This window comes from Podarcis erhardii, assembly GCF_964252035.2.
Source record: "Podarcis erhardii genome assembly, chromosome: 4".
In the NCBI taxonomy this organism is placed as follows: Eukaryota; Metazoa; Chordata; class Lepidosauria; order Squamata; family Lacertidae; genus Podarcis; species Podarcis erhardii.
Genome location: NC_138508.1, coordinates 85,542,866 through 85,562,690, shown reverse-complemented (window position 1 = coordinate 85,562,690; position 19,825 = coordinate 85,542,866). Strand labels below are relative to the sequence as shown.

Genomic DNA, 19,825 nt, shown 5'->3' with positions numbered 1-19,825 from the left:
AATTCTGTATTTAAAAAACTCAAAAGTGCAGGGAGTAATGGGTGCAAGAAGTCTGAAGTACTGCATAGGCTTCTGTGCAGTACACCCTTGATGTTCCCCAAGGAATGCTAAGGGATTAGCAAGAGGCACATCAGAACACTGCTAGGATCAAAAACACAAATCTATGGATGTGATTCCCAGGGGAAAGAATTGCAATAATGAAAAAAAAAAAAATTCAGACAACTTGAAACAATAAATTCAAGTAAACTCTGTTCCAACTGTAGTTGTAGCTGGCAGTTATACAAAACACAAAAAACAGTTACTGTTGTGAAATAAACCGATCAGGTTCACAGCTGAAAGTGCTTGCTTATGTTACAACTACCTGAGTTGATCTTGAAGTTTGTATTACAAGACTAATGCTGACAGATGGAGCCATAAATATTGTGCTTACTGCAAATGTTCAGTCACTACAACTCCCTAAACATTCCCCTCTCCCTGTTTGTTGTCAAAATATAAAAATAAGATATTTTAGAAAATAACTCTGCATCCCTACCCACAACTTGCCATTTGATTCTGAGCCATATTTTTCATTGTCTCTGTAAGGGCTAATAACTTTTTAAAACAACATCTAGAATTAAACTTTGCACAATGTTATGTTAGCTTTCTCCTGAAAATATATACAGTGGTACCTCGGGTTACAGAAACTTCAGGTTACAGACGCTTCAGGTTACAGACTCCACTAACCCAGAAATAGTACCTCGGGTTAAGAACTTTGCTTCAGGATGAGAACAGAAATCTTGCTCCAGTGGCGCGAAGGCAGCAGGAGGCCCCATTAGCTAAAGTGGTGCTTCAGGTTAAGAACAGTTTCAGGTTAAGAACGGACCTCCAGAACAAATTAAGTACTTAACCCGAGGTACCACTGTAGCACTACAAGTCCCTTTGTTGTGTAGCGATGGCAATTATGGCAAACTATCAGTGATGTATGGAAGTGAGAGCTGGACCATAAAGAAGGCTGACCGCTGAAGAATTGATGCTTTTGAATTATGGTGCTGGAGGAGACTCTTGAGAGTCCCATGGACTGCAAGAAGACCAAACCTATCCATTCTGAAGGAAATCAGCCCTGAGTGCTCACTGGAAGGACAGATCCTGAAGCTGAGGCTCCAATACTTTGGCCACCTCATGAGAAGAGAAGACTCCCTGGAAGAGACCCTGCTGTTGGGAAAGATGGAGGGCACAAGGAGAAGGGGACAACAGAGGATGAGATGGTTGGACAGTGTTCTCGAAGCTACCAGCACGAGTTTGACCAAACTGTCGGAGGCAGTGGAAGACAGAAGTGCCTGGCGTGTTCTGGTCCATGGGGTCACGAAGAGTCGGACACGACTAAATGACAACAACAAGCACAAGTCCTGCTGCCTTTTACGTTTTCGGCCTGACTAAAGTGTAAGGTTGGAGAGGAACCTTCCCTTTTGGGTGGGGAGTGTTTGACATTCTGTTCAACGCTCAGTTGACGTTACCTGCTAAAAATCTAGCTATAAGGCACTACATGGTCTCATTAAACCAGGGGTCAGCAATCTTTCTCAGCCGTGGGCACCACTGTCCCTCAGACTGGTGGGCCGAACTATATTTTGGAAAAAAAAAATATGAACAAATTCCTATGCCCCACAAATAACCCAGAGATACATTTTAAATAAAAGAACACATTCTACTCATGTAAAAAACACGCTGATTCCCGGACTGTCCGTGGGCCGGATTGAGAAGGCAATTGGGCTGCATCCGGCCCCCGGGCTTTAGGCTGCCTTAATCTTTCACTGGAGAAAATGAAGCGCGTTTAACCCCCCCCCCCAAAACAAACAAACAAACAAAGCTCTAAAAAAACAAAACCCTTGCAAATAATTCAGTGGTTTTATATATTCATAGTCAAAAGCCAAGGTACCTAAAGCAGCAGAAAGATAATATCATAGGGAATAGGAAAAAAACGCACGTGTGTCAGTCGTAACGCCCTTGCAGCAGTGAATGAGCGTGCAAAAAGAAGGCCTTGACACGCATCCAATTACATCGCGAATAACACAGTTTCAACAGGAAACTGCGCATGCAAAGCAGGTCGATATCGTAACTCGGGCGCTTCTAAATGCAGCGGAACGTATGCGGGTGTATCCGCGTCTAAAACGACGGGATCTGTTCTGCGCAGCTGCGAGCCGGTTGAGGCAAACAAGCGACTCTCTATCTTCTACAACCCTCGAGAGAATCCGACGCTCGCCCCACGACAGGTTCCATGAGGCGCCAACCAATCGGGCTTTCCTCCTCCTCTCACGTGATCCCCCCCCACCCGCGCGCCCCAGCTGGCGCGCGCCGATTTAAAAGCCAACGCCTGAAAGAAAACGGTTGACTAAATGAGTTAGGCGGGGGGGGGGGGGAGAGTGAGAAGAGAGAAACTGCGCGCGCCTTCCTTTCCTATCCCGAGCCCACCATCACATGACCTCGCTTTTAACCAATAACCTTTTACAATAACCTATAAGGGTCTCCCACTTCTTCCCTCGCGCTCGCATGTTTAAAAAAGGCGGCAAGCCGTTTGAAGAAAGAAGCTCACCCGCCAGTTTGAACAGCCGTGTTTAGAGCCCGGGTCCTAGAGTGCGCTTGCCAATCGCACAAACTTGCTCCGGCCGCTTCCGGAGTGCGCCGTTGCCCTTTAGAACCTGAGGGAGTGGGCGGGGCTGCTCGGCGTTCTCCACAGAGAGTTAGTTTAGAGTTGCCATTTCACGTGCTGAAGACGGGGTCGATGCTCATTCTGTGAGGGGGGGGGGGAAACGATCTTTTGACTTTTTAAACCTTTAGAAAACTGGAGCGCCAACACGCCACTATCTTCCCAACATTTCACGAGGAGGAAAGGGAGCCGAAGCCGAGGGAGGATTGATTTATGACACTCCTATTTGTGACAGTAGGAGCTGTCACCACAAGTCCCAATGAACTCAACGGAGCTGAGACTGCGCCATCTAGCGCAGGTATACCAGGCTGCTGGAAATTAGGGCTAAATCGAGCCGGAAGCTGGGAAGTTGGTTGTCACTCTTCAACTGTTCAGCTCTGTGGGCGCCTTCGGCGAGCTCTTACTCCCGCCTTTTCCAAGAGGTGATTGACGTCACGTTTCTTCAACGTGACAGAATTAGCGGAAGGAGGAACGCCCGGAGGAAAGAAGGCGGCGAGGAAAGCCGCCGTTGTCTAGGCAACCGCGCGCCTGCGCAGTGCGGCGGGAAAAGCAGGCGAAGGAAAGGCCGAACGGCTCGATAACTTTCTTCAGTGAAGGGCAGCGGGCAGGAGCCGGTCGTTTCACCCAATATATGTGGCCACCCCGTACCTATGTCTGCTCACTTGGGAGGTAAGTTCACTGACTTTTGTGAAGCTTGCATGTTACGTGTTAAGATTTTTTATGAATTAAAAAAAATATATAAACCGCTTTAAAAAAAAAAAATCTCTTAAGCTACTCACTCTAAGTGGTTTTCCACAGGAGTTATTGCATTGGTGCCAGAAATGCTTACTCAGAAACTCCACAATCGCTATGTTGGAAAGGCTGCTGTGCGTGTTGGATTTCTGCCTGCTGTGCACTTTCTTACAGACTTGCCACTTTTCCTTCTGACCAGGGACCCTCTGGCTTTAATTCTCGTAGGATTGGAGACTTCCAAACTACGGTCCATCGTGGAGATGCAGGGCTGAGCAACTAACTACACCTGTTGAATTTCTTCACATTACAAGAAGAAGGTGGAAACCGCAGCTTTCTAGTTAGTGCTAGCCTTAGGAAGAGAGGGTTGGAAGGCTAGGACTGAGCAGGGTGGAATTGCCACTTTATAACTAATTTTGCAGTATCAAAATCTTAAAACAAAAAAACAACCTATCTTAAAACAAAACAGAACAACAGTCCGGAACAACAGGTTCTTCAAGATTCTCACCAACCAAATGCACGCTTGAGATATTGGGGTGAGAATAGTATCTTTCCGCAGATTTCGAGATATTCTCTCTCCCTGTAGGATGTTCAACAGACACTTAGAAACTATAGTAACATATAGAGGGCCTTGATCCTTCCTTGCTGCCTTTGGGCCATATCTATATGTACTTAATGTAAGATGAATTGGGGGAGAATCAGAGCTAAGTTTTATGAAGTGTAGATCTCAAATCTCTTATCAAAAACTATTGTATGTACAAGCTAATTTAAGCTTCATGCCAAAGTGATTTTCATCCTTGTCAAGATGGTGAAAAAAATTCTCTCTCAGTTTGAGTAGTGGCAATCTGACAAGTTTTCTCCTAAACTTATTTTATCCAAATATTCATCACCTGAACTACCTAACGTCAGCTCTGGCCTATCCCAATCTTTTTTATGTGTAGATATCACAAGAGCCATAGGGCAGGCCAGATACAGAGTTGCTATTACACTAAAAAGCAGACCATAAACATGTATTGTGCTAGAGAGGATCAAACTAAGTGAGGGGACAATATATATTACCCCCCCCCACTTGGTGTAGGAAAGCAGCTGCAGAGGAGAAGCCAAATTTGAGCACCAAAACTTCATGTGGATAAAGATTTTAGCATACGCCCCCACCCCCCCAGCTCTGCTCAAAGCAGGTGCTCCCAGTTGTATTGTTTCAAAGTTAAACAACAAAACAACCACAGCTATTTAGAAAAAAAGTGCTTTCCCCCTTTTCCATTTGATGCATTGCCACTGCCCTTTCTGAAACATTACTTTTATCGTTGTTATTGAGCAGGTTTTATTTTTACTCTTATAAAATCCACAACAGCCAAAGAACAGATGAGGTTTTATTACAAATGTTGTCTTATAAAAGAAACTGGAATGTATTCATTAAAATTCAATGTCATTATCAAGAACTAAAACATCAGTTGCTAACCATTGTCTTCAAAGTCCTCACTTTTTATTATTATCCAGCCATACAGTTTAATAGGCCACGAAGAAATTTATAATACATCAGAGGCTGACATTCATTGGACATATCACCAAATTGGCTACAAATCTTTTGTTGAGTGCTAAAACAATTATTTCAGTATAAAGCCCATACTTGTTTGTGCTTACAAAAGTGTAGATGCTTATGACAAACCTTGTATCACAGAAATGAAACAATCTTCTGTACACTCCGCTTTTTAGTAAGTAGATTTAGTAGGCAGCAGTCACTGCTTATTCACTATTTTCAAAAGAGTTTTAACCTCAGAATTTGCACTACAATTTCAAAAGATCCGGTTCCAGCTTTCCAAACAAACAGCCCCATTCTACATCTGTTTATTCAGAAGGAAGTTCCACTGGACTTACTCCTAGGCAAGTATGTCTAGGATTGCCACCTTACATGTAATCCTAAGTACTGTGGTGACATGCAGTTGAGTTGAATTGAACTGGGATGCAGAGGATCAAACTATGTTGGATATATCAGGCCAGCAGCCTAAAACGGCACACAGCTCACTTTTGCCTTCATGGCTTTTGAATGTTAAGAGACATGTATGCCTTTGCTAAGTGTATAGCAGGGGTGGTAGGAAGAGACTGAAATTTTCTTCTTCTTATGGGTGGTATCTGACTAAGTTAGAATAGTACCATTAAAATCAATGGATTTGTAGTCATAACTAACTAACCACCTTGAATACAGTGGGTTTACTCTTTGTGTGACTTAGCCATTTACTACTGTATATTTTTTAAAGCCGCATTACTGTATATTTTTAAAGCCTTTTTATAATGTTTCTAAATTTAAAATAAATTTCTAAAACTGAATTATAGCAATCTGTCTGACATTTAATTATCATTTTTAAAAGTAGGATCACTTCACACATCACCATTCTGCCCTCCCAAAAATACATATACACACAATATGCCATAAGCATACATGGAAAAATGCCACATATGAATGTGGTTGCAGAGTTGGTTGCAGCTCCATGTCAAGTTTAGGCTTGGTTGTATAGCTAAGGTTGCCTCTGCATAATATGTGAAGTAGCCTTTAGGACACTATTCAAAAAGTTTGCCTAGGCAATGTTTTGTAGTTACATTCACATGACAGAGCTGACAGCTAGGAGACACGTTAATTTCAAGTATTATTATACCAACAAAAGTCTAGAAAATGCTGATCTACTTTACATATGCTTTCAAATCAGGAGATCCAAACATTTCCAGGCTGTTAACAAAAAAAGTAAATTTAAAGAAATGTTTCATGCTCTACATAAAATATTAACTCACTATGTTCATACCAAACAAATAGTGCAGGCCAACAGGGATAAGTATCATATGTAAACTGCAGGCAATAGTAATGAATCAGACAATTAATTACATCAGACATCAACAATATTCAAACATAGAACTATTATTAAAATCTTATCCCATCTGAGAAAATGGTCTGTAAGCACTGTATGTTAGAGGAAATGGCTGAATCATTAAAAAACAAAACATAAAACAACCAGTGGAAATGATTTCTATTTATAGTTTGTACACTTTTTTCTTGTGTATGTTCTTATTGGGGTCATTCACATTATTTTATAATATTCCATATAGCAAGACTGTCAGCATCCTGTGTATTACAACAGTTAAAACTATTTTATTCAAGGGACTGATACATTTAGAACATATTGGGAGCAGTTGCAAATCCTAATCAATTCAGGATGTGCATGCTGTCCAGTGGTTGGATCTTTGTCTCCAGCTCTAAGGGCTTGATTGGGTCCATAGCATCCGTTTTTTAAGGGTTGTACTGAATGCATAACAAGATAGCTGCCAAAGCTAAGTGCACCAACTGGTACATATATTGTATGAAGAGTTTTCTTTTTTGAAACTCAATTCTGATCTTTCCATTCTGAGAAATATGCTCTATATGGGAAGGATTCTAATGCAGCAATATCTGTCTTGCACAATATACCGGTACGTAGCAGGACAAAAAAGGACAACATTTGATTTTGACTTTGCTCCTGGAAAATTCAATCTGCAGCAAGAATAAATTGAAGTATGGAAGAACAGATCTTTTTCTGATATGCTATCATTGATTTTTAGGTGAACTGTACCTGTCTGTTAGTGGTCTTTAGGCAATCCCTAAAGCTGGAAAACAATAGTTTATCTGGGACTGTCAAGATTACACAGGTGGATATCTCAACATTGCATCTAGGGTGCAATGTTGACATAAATCCTTTCTTTGCCAATAAAGACGTCGCAACCACATCTCTTTACTACTTTAGGCTACAATGGCCCAGATCAGACATTTCTTCCTGCACTTGGCTGCACCCTTAGGGATGTTCCATGTGAAGGATTTTAGAACATGTTAACTGGGCTGCCACTTCTTTAAGGAACTATTAACCCACAGAGAAAAATTAAGTCTGCTATCATCCCCAGAGAAGACTGAAGAACCCTTCATATGCCACTTGGATTTCAGCTACTGATACCCTAATGAAAGCTGCTACCAACAAGACAGCAGATTAAAACCTAATCAAACATCTAAAAATGTAATAACCACTGCCCAGCTGAAGCATTACAAGATTCTGGGCAAACTACCAAACACGAAAGGCTTTACAGTTTAAAGTACTCTTGACGGTTACTTTGGGATGCTTGACCATTCAAGTCACTACCTTTAAGCTGTACAACAGCAACTAAGGATAGATTCTGAATCTAAAAACAATTTGAATTAAACTTCAATCCTCAATTCACCATAATTTGTTGAAAATAGTTCATTCTATCCTGTTCTTACCAAGTATATTAGCAGTGTATTGCGCAAATCCTGCCAGAAGAACAAACACCCTCCCCCATGTTTCTGAAGCATGGCCTCTCCAAAGATTAATGAACCAACATTTGTGCTCTCAGTAATTCACTGGGCCACTTTCATACCAACGCTGCATCAGAATTCCTGCATCAGTAAGATGTATGCACGGGCAAAATAAATTATATTTCTTTTCCACATAATTGTACTGTGGTACATTCACACTCCACTGCTACATGCATTTTGAATATGTCCTCCTTTTTATTTGAGTAAGTTGCCCCTACCAGCACAAGTGCTCAGAGTATAAGAATGTAAATATTCAACAGGTTTTGAAATTGGGTCAAAAAGCTGAAAGCATAAATACAAACCTTTCGGTTCTCCAAATGAAAATTTCAAAACCAGCGTTGCTTTTTATTTTTTGTAAAGAAATTTACTTCTGCCACTAGACTTCAAGAAACATTTTGAGTATTTGTTGCTGGTGCTATAATTATTGGGTTATTGTTGTGTTTTTTTAAATGACAGTATGACTGAATGCTTCTCTCCCTGGTGATTAGTAGCCATGTTGCCAATAAATGGTATGCAGTACGCATTCAAAGCCTGAGAAGAAACCTCAGACATCGCCTTTTTTCCCCAGTTGGTCCAGTTTCCTTTTTAAAAGACTATAGTTTTCCCTGGTCCCAGCTGCTGTGGGGTCAAGCTTCAGAGAGATTTCATAGTGTTTCTTGGCTAAGTCAAGATTTCCCCAGCGATGGTACAGCACAGCTGAAACAGCAAAGAGGAGTTTTTGTTAGCAACATCGTTGAAGGACAGACAATCTTGCCAATTACTTAGAAAACATTAAAACATTTGGTTGGCTGCCGGCATGGTGGCAGCCTGCTCTGTTGCCAGCTGGAGGGGACACGTTTGGGAGCTGAGCAGGCCAGGGAATGACAAGAGTGGATTGTGCTAGAGCCATAAATTGCTGTTTTTATCAGGAGAGCTCATGGCGGTTTGCAAGCATGGCACAAAAGAGCCAATTTGCCACCACTGACATGCAGCCACCTCTGGCTGTAGTGTGCTGCCTGGTTGGTCTATTATACAATGCATTGAGCTTTGCATTTTTGGAACTCCTTTCTCTAGCTGGCAATTTGTTTAGCAAGTAGGCAGAATAGAAATCTCGGCAGCAGAATAATGCCTTAAAAACAGTAGTTTTTAAGACAATTAACATGAAAAGAAGTACAAGCAGTGTGTCTGATTTTTTAAAAGTTTGCACTAGGGGAGCTGTAAAATGTCTTACCCAAATTACCATGGTAACTGGCTGCAGTTGGATTGGCTTTAATTGCCTTGTGGAACAAAGCTTCAGATTCCTGAATAATTCAGAAAAAGAGATCAACAGGACAAGCTATTTCTGTAGTGCATACAATGTCAAGTACAACCAAACACTACCAATTACCTCATGCTCTGTGGTCTATTAATGTGATTATGTCACCATATTTTTTTCATGTGCATTCACACTTCTACTTCTCTCTAATGGATATACATACAATATAATTCACAGCCTGATCCAGCTGTTGTCTGGTAGTTGCTGTCAATTAAACAGTAATTACTTCTGTGCTAGTAAGAACACAAAAACACTTGCGGACTGCATTATAAACGGATGCTCACACAAATCACCACTTAAAACCTGCATATTTGTGTTAAAATGAAGTTAATCCCAATAAAATCAATGAGATGAATCTACTTTTATTACAGCCAACAATTTTTAAAGGCTTATCTGCTTTGTTTTGGAGACAATACTTCTAGAAAGAAAAAATGTTCCACAAAAGACTTTTCACTTGTTTTTCTAATTGACTTGCTTCAAAGATTCAGACCACTAAATATTTTCATTATTCATTTTCAGTTTTGCTAGGCTCACACATCCCTCTTGCATGACATCATTCAACTCTGAACAACGCATACAAAATTTCTACAATTACTCAAGAAAAACAATTATTTAAACAGATAAGAGATTAAAAATACTTTTAAAGATGTTCCTATCCAGTGGATGCAGACATACCGTATTTTTCGCACCATAGGACGCACCGTATTTTTCGCACCATAGGACGCACCTTGTTTTAGAGGGGGGAGAACAAGAAAAAAAAATTCTCCCCCTCTCTGCCCAGCGCCCCTTCAGCGAAGCGGCAGGAGGTGCTGCGCAGAGAGGGGGAGAATTTTCCCCCTCTTGTTTTCCCGCTCTAAATCAAGGTGCCGTTTAAGGTGCGTTCAGGCGGCTACCTTGGAAGCCTGGAGAGCGAGAGGGGTCGGTGCGCAACGACCCCTCTCGCTCTCCAGGCTTCAGGTTCCTTTCGACCTGCTCTTTGGGGCTGGCGGGGGGAAGCCCACCACCAGCCCCAAAGAGCAGGTCAGGGAGCAGCGGAAAAGCGCAGCGGAGAGGCTGCTGCCATAGTCGCGCGTCACTTCTCCAGCTGGGAGAGAGTAAGCGGGGCTTCTTTAGCCCATGCGCTCTCTCCCGGCTGCAGAGGTGGCGCGCGGCTAAAGAGGCTCCTGCCATAGCCGCGCGTCACCTCTCCAGCCAGGAGAGGGTCGCGGGGGGGGGGCTGCCTTAGCCCCGTGCGCGCTCTCCCGGCTGGAGAAGTGACACGCGGCTATAGAGGCTCCTGCAATAGCCGCGCGTCACCTCTCCAGCCAGGAGAGGGTCACGGGGCTATGGCTTCTTCGCTCCACAGGACGCACACACATTTCCCCTTCATTTTTGAAGGGGAAAAAGTGCGTCCTATAGAGCGAAAAATACGGTAATTACAGGGCTACTTATGTCTGTTTATAATCCAAGGGCAAATGCTGGTTCTAATTTAAATGTTTTTTTCAGGAAAAACCCTGGTTTATTTCTATATTTATCAATTTGAGAGATGGTTTTTAGATGTGCTGCATATAAGATAAAAAATATTTTTATGTGGTTTCGGAACTGTTCTGCAAAACACGCTTGCTTGCCTGTCTCCCTAAACCAAACTCATGAACTTGTTCACGGTAAGGAACCTGGTGTTTTCTGTATAGGCACGAATGAGTAAAAGTCAGCTGAATAATACCCAGAGTATGTGTTCCTATCTCATGTGATTGTGGGGACCACTGAGAACCTCAGCTAGGGATGAATCAAGTAAATTAGTTTAGCACCCAGGAGTTGATCAGACCAGGGCCCTAAAGGCTATCTTACTTCTTAGGACATATCTGAAAAAGGAGGATTTGGCCTATAAAAAATTCAGATTACTGGGGAATCCATGTTCAACTGAACCTTTCTTTTCTATAGCTACTTTTCTTTGATGTTTTACCTATTTCTCTCTGAATTATCAATGAAATTATTCTCCTACGTTCATGAAATCTAGGGCTGGTAACTCTGCAGGTTCAGAAAACCCAGCCACATGCCCAGCTCTTTGACAACATTACTGTGTCTCTACAGATGAAGGCAGTATATTTTATTCAACACAGGTGACCTTGAATAAAAGGTGGCAAACCCCATACACGAGTAGTTTGCCATGACAACATATACATGCCACCACATTACAAATGTGCACGTCTATTTTGCCACATGTACCTACAGAACAACACGTCAGCTTGTCTCTAATGTGAGTTGTAAATTTTTTGAGAACCTATTCAGTCTATGAACAATGGAGAAACAAGTAAGATAATTATTTCATTCAAAAGTTATGATTGGAAATATTTTACTACCTTATATTTCTGTGATTTCCCCAATACATTTGCCAGTGAAAACATAAGAGAATGATCATTGGGTATTAACTCCAAAGCCTCTCTTCCAACAGCTTCAGCTTGTGCTAAGTTACCTAGGAACGTAAGAAAAGAGAGGAAAGGGTGCTGAATAGCACACTAGTTTTTATTCCACAAAACCGTAAGCAGGGCAAAAACTGCATAAATGCATCACTTATTTAAACGTCGCTGGGTAATTGTTACTGTACCTGTATTATCAAGCAATATAATCATGTTGTTCCAAGCCAAACTGTGTTGTGGTTTCAGAACAGTGGCATTCCTCCATGCATTCAATGCATCTATGTGGCGATTGAGGTCAGCATACTGAAACACGGACGACAATATGACAGCAAATACAGTAACGGTAGTCCTGAATAAATTAGATCAATGCTCAAGTTCCTCTCCTGTCTAGTCCCACTCATAGAGAAGCTGCTGAATTACAACTTATCACCAAACTCAAAACCATGGAAAAACCTGGTCTGAACAAAGACCTTGGATTCTTATCTCATTATACATGACAAAGCCATTTTTCACCTTTTCACCCCTTGCTTTTTCCTGTAAGACCTATTGCAGTCGTTAAGAGTCGTCAACAGGCTCATCACAGCTATCTGCCAATCACCCATTCCCACCACCCTTCTGAGTAATACCCCTCCCCACCTTCTCACTATATAGAAGGGTCTGGAAACTTCTGTTTCAGTGTATCTGAAGAAGTGTGCATGCACACGAAAGCTCATACCAAGAACTGACTTAGTTGGTCTTTAAGGTGCTACTGGAAGGAATTTGTTTTGTTTTGTCCCACTCATGCTTATATTACTTTATGCAAAAAACCAACCATGTATATATGAAAAAAACAATAGTGAGTAGTGCTATATTTTGGGGACAAGCTCTTGAAAACAATTTATAATGGTCAAAGCCACGAAAGGCAATCTGCAGTGAAAGTTCTCGCCCACTGATACTGTAAGAACAACACACAGGAACATAGGAAACTGCCTTATACTGAGTTGGTCCATCTTGCTCAGTATTGCACACACTGACCGGCAGAGGCTTTCAGGGTTGCAAGCAGGAGTCTCTCCCACCCCGACTTGGGGATTGAACCTGGGACCTTTTGCATGCAAAGCAGATGGTCTGCTATGGGCTGGAGTGCTGGGCTGAGGATGTGCTCTTCACCTACTGCACTCAGAATATTATTAGGAAGCTACATGAAACATGCCAAAGTACTGCTGTTTAACCACACTGTTAACATCTAGGAAGTATGCTTAAGTTCGCCACCGAGGCGACATTTTATCTTAGTCCCTTGCTGTCATTAGCACACATGTAATGCAATACACTTACCAAACGTCCTAAATTATAGTAACAATCTGGGTATTTTTTTCGGTGTCTAATTGCAGTCCAGTAGCTTTGCTCTGCTTCTCCATACCTCCTTAAGCTATTCTGCACTATTCCCAGATTCATCCATGCCGCTGCAAAATCAGGCCTAGGCAGAATTGTTGGATACATTTAGTATATAGGACAGGACACAGCACTCCTTTTATATGCTCTGCAACAACAACTGGAATTGTGTATTTAAAAACGTACTGTATTTGTACAGCTAGTGACAGCAGCTCTTCAGCTTCATGGAGTTCATTCCTTTCTTTCAAGATATTTCCCAGGTTGTTCATAGCGTGCACATATTTAGGATTCAATCTGGGCATGTAAAAGGGGGGAAATAATTACTCATTGGAAAAAGGCAGCCTGACTCGTTTTCTTTCATTTACACTACAGTAAATGAAATCTGCTGGATTGATTGCTTCTGTCGACAGGTGTCTTTTGTACAGGTACTGTAACGAGCTGGGATTACAGGTAAGACCTCTCCCTTACAGCTGGCTCTTCTAATCTCAGCTTGTTACATACAGTGAAGATACCAGGTAGCCTGACATCTGGCTGGTTGATAGGGGATCAAATACTTATTTCACTCATTATAATGCACACCAATCTCTGACTTTTGTCTTCTGGGTTTCTGGGGCTTTTCCTGTTGTTATTCTGTCTTTCACAGCTACAATAAACCTACCATTAAAATTATGGACTGGTCATTTCTTCGTCAGAGGGCAAACACGCAAATTTAGCAAATACTCCTCCCCCCCTGTATATAGCCACCAACTTGTGAGACCACCTATTATTTGAATCTCAACCTGACCAAACATAGGAAATTTACCCCTTAATCATATATTAAATCATCATCACCAATCTTATAGAGACAGGAAATGGTGCCCTCTCTAGAACGTGATGCAGAAAGAAACAACTATAATGTAGCTTCATTGCTAGGATGGCTTTGCTATCAGTGGTGCTTGCCTGCAGAACATGTTGAGCACATGCAGAGGATAGTGCTTTTACCCAGGCAGCATTATCTTGCTTTAAATTTAAAAACAACAACAACAGGAATACAGGTCTCCTTTATTCATTTTTCTACAAACACATGTCATCCCTTTTATTGCCTTCATTCATGTGCTCATACTTAATTTTGTTAGGTTTGTACTACCTAATTTTCTTTTGGCTTGATAATTCTGGAATTTCACATGACTTCCAATACACAGTAGTTATACTTGCCACTATGATCGGATTGCACCCCTTAATCTGTGTATTTAGGATACGAGATATATGAGTGTGTCTGTGTGCACACGCTAGTATCTATCTCCTAACAACAAAAATATTGGATTGAAATTTAATTATCGTATTTTCTACTTTTTCAGCAACTACCCAAATCTGGATTGGGATGGGACCACCTCACAATTTCCCCCTGTGTTTCATCGCCAACATTTTTACTCACACTGTGCACATTTTCCTAACCAATAGTGTTCTAAGCTACTTTCATTCCCTGCCCCTCATGGATTAAATTATCTTTTGAATAATTCTAATAAAATTAATTTATTTTAAACAGTACATTGAGATGTCATGTCTTCCAGGCTCTCTTTTATAGGCCAATAAATGCAATATTCTGAATATTTTTTCCTGTTCCTCTTTTAAATCAGTTTTTATTAAAGATTTTCTTGTGTAACAAACAAATTGAAAAAAAAAAGGAAAAGTGCATATAGTGTCGCCACTTTCAGTTCATAGAGTCTTTTTCACAGTTTGTTTGTTTGCATTCATTGTGGGACACTTCCCTGTTCCCCTTTTAAACAGTAAACTAGCACGTACCTGACAGCTTCCCTGTAATAGTTGATTGCAGCTGTTTGGTTGCCTTTATCAGCCAGGTTTTTGCCAACATTATAATGAACCTGAAAGTAAAGGCCAGAAATGTATTAATTGTTCCAGACTTTTATTACTCTTAGATACTAATATTGCAGCATTTATCTCTGCAATTTTGAAAATAGATTTATGGTTTAACAAAGCATCTTACTTTTGTTTATAAATATATATACCACAGGTCAAGGTAAGTGCAACCTTCTTTGAATAATATGCATAATTTACAGTGATGTGTCAAGCTTCAAGAAGGGGATGGCTTGAAATAAAAACAACATTTGTGCTTTGACCCCTTTTTCCAAAGCTGATGCTGAGTCAAGCCTCTGAAGTTCAGGGCTAGGCTCAACATTGTTTGTATGGGCCCACAATGTTATCTCTTTCCTTACACAGTGATAGTATGAGGTAGGATATATAGCAGGGACTCCATTAGGCTTTTAACACAGTCATGGTATGTTCAAATAGCATCAACAGCTGCCAGGAAAAATAAAAAATGTAGCTGAAGGGAATATGACACAAGAATTAGAGAGAAGAAAATAATAATCAGAGAACAAACATCCCAGTGAAAATGCAAGTCTTCAGCAACTTTGAAGTTCACCAAACATTTATCCAACTGAAAATTCATGCCTATTGGTTCTGATACGTTTTGGTTGAATGAGTTTTTTAAATTTCCAACACTAATATTTACAGAAAGTTGTAGGTCAGCGAACAAAATATTTGAACTACTCGATCTTCTGCTGACTCTGCAAATTTCAGCCCTGCAGGTTTCTGGAAGAACTCTTTTAGATGCGGGGGGCATGCAGTTGAGTCCACAGCAGGCCCAAAATGGACGTAGAAACCTGCCTCTCCTTGTACTGGACCTAGGCCTACTTCAGCATCATAGGTTAATGGTATTAACCAGTGTTGGTGCCTATGCCTTCGCTTAGCATGCTGATATTGGCCACAGAAGAGGGAAGGAGTATACATTGTTGGTTGTGGCAGCAGCATCCCGAGCCAACTAGTCCAGGCATCCCAACATGTTTGTACAGTGGTGCCTCGCAAGACGAAATTAATCCGTTCCGTGAGGCTCTTCGTATAGCGGTTTTTTCGTCTTGCAAAGCAAGCCCATTGACAGCTTAGCGGATTAGCGCTGTTAGCGGTTTAGCGGCTTTTAGAGGATCAGCTGATAAGCGGCTTATCAGCGGATCAGCTGATAAGCGGCTTAGCAGCTTAGGAAAAGGGGGGAGAAAGGGGGGAAACTTGCAGGAACTCGCAAGACATTTCGTCTTGTGAAGCAAGCCCATAGGGAAATTCGTTTTGCGAAGCGCCTCCAAAACGGAAAACCCTTTCGTCTAGCGGGTTTTCCGTCTTGCGAGGCGTTCGTCTTGCGGGGCACCACTGTATACCAGCTAAGGCCCGATCACTCTATTTTTACTTACCAGCAAATACCATTCCCACTGCCAAACAAGTGTAACAAAGCAATTGGTTACACGATGGCAACTAATGAATCACTTTTCCCTGCCAAGAGCACCTTGAAACACAATGTGAAAGAAGGGTATACTTTTATTTTATTTGTATACCGCCCTCCATCTGTTTATCTCAGAGCAGTTCACAACATAAAAATATAAAATTAAAAAGCAAAACTCATAATAATAGAACAAAAACAAACCAATAATAAATTCAATAAGTAAATAAGCTGCTGATCTCCTCCCACAACATGTTTGAAAGGGTATCAGATGTAACAAGCTGAAGGCCTGGTTGAAGAAAAATGTTTTTGCTTGGTGCCTAAAGGTGTATAATGAAGGCACCTGCTAAATCTCCCAGGGACATCATTCCACAAACAGGAAATCCTACGTGCACACCATACAGCACAGTGGTACCTCGGGTTATATACGCTTCAGGTTACATATGCTTCAGGTTACAGACTCCGCTAACCCAGAAATATTACCTCAGGTTAAGAACTTTGCTTGAGGATGAGAACAGAAATTGTGTTCCGGCAACAGCAGGAGGCCCCATTAGCTAAAGTGGTGCTTCAGGTTAAGAACTGTTTTAGGTTAAAAACGGACCTCCGGAACAAATTAAGTACTTAACCTGAGGTACCACTGTACATCCAACTCCAAACAGACCTTAGGTTTTCCGAATTAAAACAAAAAGGAAACTGCCATATACACAATTGAGGAAACAGAAGCCAGAGATCTAGCTACATCTTTTACAAGCATTCTACAATAAGGAAGTGTGAAACACTATGTACCACAGAGTGTGGAAGAGGTATAGCTGCATTTTGTTGTGTGAGAAAAAGGAACGGTTCAACCATGGGGTGGAGCTGCAGCAGTGCTGTTCTGTCTACATGGGCAGTGACAGAGCCAATACAGTGCTCCTGTCTGCATGCCCTTATTCCTCCTGAATAAGTGGGCTAAACAGCTCCTGCCCACTCCCAAAACAATCAGGGACAATGTGTTCCCTAGATCCACAAAGATTACCGCTCCTGAAAAACAAATGCGATACACAACAGCCATATATTGAACTATTATATTTCCTCCATTCCGTCTCCCTAAGGAACCCTAGGGAAATCAGTTTATAAGAGAGATGGAAATCTGTAGCATCCAATTCTTTGTAAGTGCCCTACAGGTTTTTCAAAATTGGCTGCAAATACTGGCGATACTGAACATTTTGTTTGCTTTGGGTCTTAAACTTCAGATTTTGTGTACTTTTTTTGGCTTACCAAACACAGTAAATGGCCTTTTGCTATCTTTCAGTAGGAAATGTGAGACATAAATTCAATGAATCATCACCTTTTAGAATAAAGCATAGGCTAGAAAATTTCTAGTTCAGGTGTTTTAACTTTTCTGCATAAGCTAAGCCCTGAGAAACAGATACGGACTGAGAAAAGGATATGGATTGCCAAGCTCATTCATGAACCAATTCAACTTTAATGCTAGGCAAATGTGATACACTGTTGCTTACTTTTTTATATCCCACAACTGCTTTTAATAATGCATAAAAGCAGGGATTGACCTGATTTCCAGAGCAGCATTATGCATGCAAAGAACAATACAGATCTTGAATTGTCTGTGATCCTCTTATGCTCATTCCTGCCATTAAACGCCACAGTAAAAGAAATCCTCTGCGCGGGATAACTTTTAAGGTTGCATCTTTACTGGGACTGATAGTTTTGCTCGGGAGTTAAGCAAAGCAGTCTGATTTCTTCAATTGCCATTCCTATAAGCCCAGCTTGGAAACCTGGGCTGCAAACCAGCATATGACCACTTAAATTAAGACCAGGTAACCTGGCACTTGAATCAGGGATCTGAATCAGTGGCGGAGGAAGCCGCTCAGGCACCTGGGGTAGCGCGCCCATAGGGGCGGGGCGAGCCACCCATAGGGGCAGGGCGAGGGCAGGGCACACCGCGGGGCTCCTGAATCTGCCTGCTTCCTCCCACTCAGCCACCCTATGGGTAGGGAGGCAGCCTGCCTGTGTGGCTCGGACATACTGCAGGCCCCGCGGTGAGTTCTGCCTGGCATTTTGTCACTTCCCTCAGTGGTAACACCCGGGGCGGCCCGCACCGAATGCACCCCCCTTCCTCCTCCCCTGATCTGAATTAGTATTCACCAGTCTTTTCGGACCCAGGACCCACCTTTAACTAAAGATTGTTTGGGGACCTGTTTCTCTTTCTTTCTTATGTTTGTATGGCGGTAGTGCTGCGGCTGCAACCAACCTTGCATCAGGCTGCAACCTGGTAGTAGCTCCCAACACACCAGTTGAAGACCAGTATTCTAAAGCAGTGTTCCCCAACCTTGGGTCTCCAGCTGTTTTTGGACTACAACTCCCATCATCCCTTGCTAACAAGACCAGTGGTCAGGGATGATGGGAATTGCAGTCCGAAAACAGCTGGAGACCCAAGGTTGGGGAACACTGCTCTAAAGGATGGGAAAGGCACACAGGAATGTACCACAGGGATGTAGCTGCATTTCAGATCCAAATGACAAAGGAACAAAAAATAGTTTTTGAACTTACTTGGTGGTGTGGGGAATGACTTAAAAGAAAACACTTTCAGATTTTTAATTTCCTTTACATTTGTTCAAAGTTTTACTTCAAAATAGGGATTTGCCTTTACAGAGTGCAATGCATATGGCTAATGCATATTACTCCAAAACTTACTTTTGCATTCAGTGGACACACAGACAAAGCACTCCTAAAAAGTTGTTCTTCAGATCTCCACTGGTTACTGCGGATAACACAACGCCACACATTTACCAACAAGAGGCCCAGCAGAGCAGCAACAAGAAATTTCTTGGAGAGAAGAAACACATGTTAGGAACCACAGTTTAAAGCTGTGTGTGTATGTATACCTGTTGTCAGTTATATGGATCCTTTTGTCAGTACCTTTTTTTTAGCTTGTCTGCTCAATAGACTGAATCCGTATGTAATCAGCATGCAATAGCCAATACTTGGGAGGTAGGTTACTCTTTCTGCAACAACAAATCCAACTCGAAAGAACAGATTACTTGCAGGAAGGAAAGGGATGATGAGAAATCCCAAACCCAATGTCAGGATTCTGGAAGGCAGAAAGTAAGTTACAGGATGAACAACGCAATCATGACTTCTTATGATATTTTTATGCTACAACTTAGTATCTGCATGTAAAAAGCTGGGGTTCCAAAGAATCTGTTTGAATTCTGTCTTTTTAGCATGGAATCTTTAGAATCCATGCTAAATTCCATTCAGCGACATCAGAAATACTAATATCTTCCCAGGAATGGTAATGCTGTTGCAAGAAGGAACTGCTGCATGGGCTCCTCTGTGGGGAAACCTGTAGATTTCTGATGTTACTAAGCAGGGTGAGAAGGAACTACTCAGTGGAAGATCTCGTATCACTAAAGGTCATGTTGGAAAAGACTAAGAAATTCAGGAGTTGTGTTAATGATGTCCATGTGCTTGCCATGTAATAGTTTGGTGATCCAAAGTTTAACATAATGTACTCAATCTAAACATTCTAAATATGCATGGGAAGCCCTGGTTTTGAAGCGTTTACCTAAATGGGAAGGGGAGTATTTAGTAGGGGTGTATAGCAGCTCTTTGCTGGGGCTCAATAATGAGGTGAACTGAGGTGATTTCACCACTCCCTGAGCTGGACCACAGGGTCACCAAAGCACCCAGTCACTCCCCCCATAAGACCTCATGTTGCTCTGCTGCTCTATAGTTTTTG

At 41.8% G+C, this 19,825-nt stretch overlaps 2 protein-coding genes and 1 long non-coding RNA gene across 17 annotated transcripts in view; 1 reads left to right on the top strand and 2 right to left on the bottom strand.

The window, feature by feature from the left end:
* Positions 1-2,697, bottom strand: part of GGACT (gamma-glutamylamine cyclotransferase) — a 51,411-nt gene extending 48,714 nt beyond the window's left edge. For 12 of the 14 annotated variants that reach the window (XR_014155565.1, XR_014155566.1, XR_014155567.1 and 9 more), the window contains exon 1: positions 2,567-2,697. The gene's annotated coding sequence lies outside the window, so the exon portion shown is untranslated. Of the gene's footprint in view, positions 1-1,912; positions 2,328-2,566 lie in introns of those variants that run through there. The other 2 variants (XM_081858374.1, XM_081858376.1) reach the window with 2 other exon arrangements.
* Positions 2,698-3,231: 534 nt separating this feature from the next.
* On the top strand, positions 3,232-5,737 carry LOC309339882. Its single transcript, XR_014155609.1, has 2 exons — positions 3,232-3,349; positions 3,479-5,737. It is a non-coding gene; the product is annotated as an uncharacterized lncRNA (long non-coding RNA).
* TMTC4 (transmembrane O-mannosyltransferase targeting cadherins 4) overlaps positions 4,762-19,825 on the bottom strand; it is a 56,052-nt gene continuing 40,988 nt past the window's right edge. For both annotated transcript variants that reach the window (XM_081858102.1, XM_081858103.1), the window contains exons 10-18: positions 19,003-19,174; positions 18,778-18,909; positions 14,598-14,677; positions 13,002-13,109; positions 12,759-12,900; positions 11,636-11,750; positions 11,391-11,503; positions 8,968-9,037; positions 4,762-8,453 (exon numbers count right to left, since the gene is read on the bottom strand). In XM_081858102.1, the coding sequence (XP_081714228.1) occupies positions 8,302-8,453; positions 8,968-9,037; positions 11,391-11,503; positions 11,636-11,750; positions 12,759-12,900; positions 13,002-13,109; positions 14,598-14,677; positions 18,778-18,909; positions 19,003-19,174 (1,084 nt within the window). In that variant the 3' untranslated portion in view covers positions 4,762-8,301. The remainder of the gene's footprint in view (positions 8,454-8,967; positions 9,038-11,390; positions 11,504-11,635; positions 11,751-12,758; positions 12,901-13,001; positions 13,110-14,597; positions 14,678-18,777; positions 18,910-19,002; positions 19,175-19,825) is intronic.